Here is a 5127-nt window from a genome sequence, read left to right as displayed (position 1 = left end):
TCTGAGAGATGCACTCTGCCCAACAGGGAGCATATTTCTAACCCGAGGAAAGAAAACTGCTGACTCTGAGTCAATAAGCTTTTCTGAAAATTTACAGAAAAACCCAGAGCCTGAATGTGCGACAGAACCTGAGACAGATGCTCCGTAGCCTGCTCCTTGGAGCTGGCTATCAGAGCCCAGTCGTCTAGGTACGCTAACAGGCGAACTCCTTTCTCCCTGAGAGGAGATAGCGCCGCTTCGACACATTTTGAAAAGGTACGGGGTGCCAGCGACAGACCGAATGGCAGCACCAGGTATTCGTAGGCTACGCCTTCGAACGCAAACCTCAGAAATTCCCTGTGGTCCGGGTGAATCGCTACATGGAAGTAAGCGTCTGTTAAATTGACGGTCGCAAACCAGTCGCCCAGGCTGACCGAATGCAGAAGCTGAGTGTTAGCATTTTGAACCTGTATGTTCGTAGAAACTTGTTTAACACCCTCAGGTCTAAAATCGGACGGAGGCYGCCGTCTTTTTTCGGAACGACAAAATAACGGCTGTACCAACCTTTCTTTACTGTATGTCCGAAGAGGGGACCACACGTATGGCTCCTTTCGCCAGTAGCGTTTATTTCCTCTCTCAAAACCACGGCTGCTTTGTTTCCAACAACAGTGTTTAGCATGGTGTTGAAACTGGGCGGCCGTATGCAGAACTGTAGTCGGTTACCCATTGCGACAGTTCTCTCTACCCAAGGGGATGGTGCGCATGTGCGCCAGACAGAGAGTCGCGTCGCTAGGCGACCGACTTGTGTTAGCGAAGTCCTGCTGCCCTCTGTTGCATGAGAGAGACGCAGCATTATATGGCTGTCACTCACAACTTTTCTGATTTTTTGTGTGTGAAGTGTTTCCTTTATTGACACATTCAACAAGTTTACACAACCATTTTGTACATTTATATTCTGAACATTTAGCGCACCCAAACTGGGGGCTTTTGGTACAAACAGTGTGTGTGTGGGGTGGGACTGGTGCTTGGGAGACTGTGTTATAGAAACGCAGCACCTCTTGGGGCTGGTTTCCTGAACAGTACAAACAAATTGCCTCTTGGGCAGCAGCCGAAAACTGGCGAACATGTCTCCCTGGTCCCGAAGTCCCTGCAGTGACAGTCCCACAGTTAGGAGGACTGCGTCTTCTTCCTCCGAGGTGTCACATCTTTCTGAAGACCCGGAGGGGGGCCCTTGCTCCAAGCCGACTGGCGGGGTGGGTGGCCATGGTTATGAGGCTGCGGTGACTGGGTGCCTAGGCTCCCAGGCTGCACCGTTCTCTTCGCCGGAGGCGGCTGTGCGGCCGGCTTCTGTGTGCTTGTCTTGGGTCTCGAGTCTCATCTGGGGATATTGCAGCGCAGAGCTTCTGCCTGCTTCTTCCTCAGCTCGAACTTTGCCTGAATAACGTCGAGAGACTGTGGCCCGGTCTCTGTCGGGGACATCAGAGAGTGTCAACCGCAAATGTCTCTGCGCCACCACGGTTGAAGCCATCCCTCTGACCAGGGAGAGCGCTACGCCGCGGGACGCATGGAGGATGTAGTCCGCGGTGAGTCTGATTTCATTTAAGAGAGGCAGCAGAGGACTCTCGGCCTGTACCTGGGCTCCGAGCTCCGCCAGAGCCATAGCCTGGTAAGTCTGGAGCATGCTGATGGAGCTCAGGCCGCGAGCAGTGGTGGCCTGAGCCTTGCAGATTTTTTCAAGCTGTGCAGCAGAAAATCTACAGGGCTTGGAAGGGAGCGTGGTGGGTCCGCTCACACCATGGTTTTGAGACGGGGCCAAATACGCTGCCAGGGACGGCTCCATGGGAGATATGTTCACCAGTCCAGCTTTTTCAGCTCCTTCCAAATCCGAATATGGTCCATAACCGGGCACTGTGACGCGGGTGGACAGAGGTTTGGTCCAGCAGGACGTCAGCTCCGAGACGAAGTCTGGGAAAATGGGAAGACGGTTTTTCACCACGGTTGGGTCAGTGGGGAGAAAAAAATCCAGCGAACCGAGACGTTTTTTGTGCAGGAGGGGGAGCAGGCCATTCCACCTCCAGTTTCTGAGCCGTGCGACGACACAAAGAGAGAAAAGACGTGTCCTCCTGGTTTGCCCCCGCTGCTGTGGGGGCTTCTGGACTTGGACCGGGTTCATCATCGTTTTCCGACAGACCATGCACATCCAGGCCGATATCCAGCATGTCCTCCCCTCCATGGTGGAGGTCCAGATGAAACTGGGAGGCCTCCTCCTCTTCGTCGGCTAACCCCTCCATATATTCCAGTTGGTCTGCCCAGCTGGAAGTGGGGACTTTGACCAAGGGCTCCTCCTCGTCAGACTCGGACAGAACCGGGTTACTAGACTCGGAGAGGAGAGGGTCCTGCCACGCGACTGCAGCCTCGCCCAGCACTTTCTCCAAGAACTTAATCCGTCTTTCCAGGGTTGAGCGTCGAAGCTGGCGGCAAAATGCACATGCTTCGGGCTCCGCCAACGCCCTACGAGCGTGGACGATCCCCAAACAGACCGGGCAAGCCTCGTGCTGGTCCTTTTCGTGAAGCGAGAAGCTGCATCCCTGGTGACAGGGGTGAACTGAAGACTTCTGCTTCTTCTTGATTAATTTTGTGCTCATCCCGAACCACAAAATTCTCTCTTTCGTCTAGGTAAGAAAGGTTTCTCAAAGTTAGCGCTCTGCGGGCAGACACAGTTACCAGTAGGCAGCTGCAGCTGACACAGACAAAAGCCGTTAAACTAAATCCGAGAACCTTCGAACAAACAAAGCTAATTAGCAGCAGCTAACTAGTTAGGTTGGAAGAGGTGGGTGTTCTTGCGAGGTGAAGAGCAATAGAACTAAGGAGTGACTGTGATGGCGACAGTATATAAATGTGCAGGCGGAGCCTGACATCTGTCGTCATCACGTCAACTGCCTAAAGGCATGATTAGAGGTGGCTTCAGCCAGGACACGCAGGGGCGTGGTTTCCCATACATGATGTGTTGTATCGAGTGAATTGACTGAAAGGGAACTGTGATTTTCATGAAACTGCAAGCTGCTTATTGAAAAAAGTAGGAATGTCAGCTTTTGATTTGAAGTGACTGAAATTTGATAAAACTAGATACTTTAAAACTCCTCATACATGAAGGTTGTCAAAATGCAGTCCAGCTCTTTGCTTGTCTATATTACCAAAGTCCTTATTTGACACAAAATAGAGGACACAGTATCATTAGTGTAACAAAATCGCATTTATATGTTTCTTAGAACTGCAGTGGAGGTATAAATAATAAAAAAAAACACCACATGCGATGCCCTTTGATTTATTAAATTAGACGATTAATGTTAAACAAAAGTAGCTTAGGAGAGCTACACTTCAAAACTCAAACTCACCTCACAAACTCTGAAATAAAAGCAAACAGAACTTCTGGATTTCTGGTCTACAAACCGAAGGATTTATTTATTTTTGTTCCAGGACAGAGAAGGGAGGACGGGGAAAGCTGAACCGATGATTGGAGCTGAGACTAGACGAGAGGTGGAGCTAGGGGGGCTTGGTTCAGCCTTTCGGCGCAGTGTACTGCCGCAGAAGCGAGGATATGGCGCTGGACTCGGTGACCTCCTCGGGAAGAGAGCCCTCCATATCTTTGATAAACGGGTCCGCTCCGGAATCGAGGAGAAGCTCTACGATGTCTGCAAACTCACACGCTGATGCTAAGAAGCAAGAAAGAAGAAATGTAACACTGATGATCTTTTTTTAGCCATAACTGATGATCTTTTTCGATCCTTTGAAAACAGAAAATTATTATATTCTTCATTCTATACTCCAAAAATGAGCAAACGGTGCATTGTTTTATTTTTCTCAAACCAGAAGGTAGAACTAGTTAAATAACTTTATAATAACAGGCTGTTAATAAATAAATTAATGCGAGCAAATTACGTTTGCGTTTCTTTAACTAACTGCAAACTTTATATTTTATTAATATAGCTAGTCAAGCTAATGTATTAAAAAAACTATTTATATAGCTCCATCTTACATGGTCTGATAATGGGATGAAGTAACAGGTTTTACTTTATAACAAGCTAATTTGATAACAAACACTAGCTAACTAGTTTTAAATTTCTTTAACAGGTGTCAGCTGATAAGTTTGTGAATCACTGATAATTCAAACTAGGGCCACAGAATGTATCACAAATACATCATCATCGCAATATCAGTGTGCGCAATATTCATATCGTATATGACTGCTTGGAGTGAAAAAATTGTTGACGAATGTATTTCAAGAGTTTTGAAGTTGTATTTTTCATAATGCAATATTTAGCCTGTCGGACAGAGTCTCACAGCAGCAGAAGCTCACACCAGACACAAATGACATAGCCCAAAATGCTAATGGTCACATAGAGTAAGAATTACAGATTAAAAAGAGAGGAAAGAAAAAATTGCACACTGCACCTGATATTGTCATCGCACATTTTTAAATATATTATCACCATTGCAAGATTTTCTAATATCATGCAGCCCTAATTCAAACTGTTTCCTGAAGCTTCTGATGCTTTAGCACATGAAGCCGAGGGTGAGGGACATGAAGCTGCAGCAGACTTCACATGACAGCGTTGAGTTGCAAAAACAACAATGCTACACTTTCTGTTTGACAAAAATAAACAGACGGACTGTTGTTCTGTTTTGGGAGCATAAAATGAAAGTAGAATAACCGTCCATTTTCTCATTTTTCAATATTTGTTTTAAAAAGAAAAAATGATTGACTAAAACCTGCACAGACCAATGAAACCTTTTCTGATAAGCTATGATGATAAGTGAAAAAACAAAAAGTGTAGAAAAAAGCACTTCAGTTCATTTCAGACTTTAATGACACTGTGTACCTGGTCTGAGTAAATTTGCGATACATCTTTCGTTTACAGTTTAATTCAGTGTGTACAGTTGTCCAGTTAATGAAAAGCCCATATGCAGGCCTGGCGCTGACATCGGTCTGGACCTGAGCTTCCCTCAAACACCTCATTTCTGCCCCACTGGCAATTTGTGCCCTGCTAAAAGGGTCTCCTCTCTCTCTGAGCCTTTTGGCGCAGAGGAGGAGGGTAGCTTGCACTCTCTTAACCCAGTTAGTGGGTCCCTTCATCCCTGATGTACCTC

The 5127-nt window shown here is 46.9% G+C and overlaps 2 protein-coding genes across 3 annotated transcripts in view; both read right to left on the bottom strand.

The window, feature by feature from the left end:
- Positions 1-1235: 1235 nt before the first annotated feature.
- On the bottom strand, positions 1236-1941 carry LOC106512085 (uncharacterized; the record flags this gene model as incomplete). Its single annotated transcript, XM_014000779.1, is given in 1 exon segment — positions 1236-1941. A coding segment is annotated over 1 exon segment (695 nt), but the record flags the coding sequence as incomplete, so codon positions are not given.
- Positions 1942-3288: 1347 nt separating this feature from the next.
- Positions 3289-5127, bottom strand: part of acbd6 (acyl-CoA binding domain containing 6) — a 34601-nt gene continuing 32762 nt past the window's right edge. For both annotated transcript variants that reach the window (XM_014000768.1, XM_014000774.1), the window contains one exon: positions 3289-3692. In XM_014000768.1, the coding sequence (XP_013856222.1) occupies positions 3538-3692 (155 nt within the window). In that variant the 3' untranslated portion in view covers positions 3289-3537. The remainder of the gene's footprint in view (positions 3693-5127) is intronic.

This window comes from Austrofundulus limnaeus, unplaced genomic scaffold (genome assembly GCF_001266775.1).
Source record: "Austrofundulus limnaeus strain Quisiro unplaced genomic scaffold, Austrofundulus_limnaeus-1.0 Scaffold8, whole genome shotgun sequence".
Classification (NCBI taxonomy): Eukaryota; Metazoa; Chordata; class Actinopteri; order Cyprinodontiformes; family Rivulidae; genus Austrofundulus; species Austrofundulus limnaeus.
This window is presented reverse-complemented; position numbering and strand designations above follow the sequence as displayed.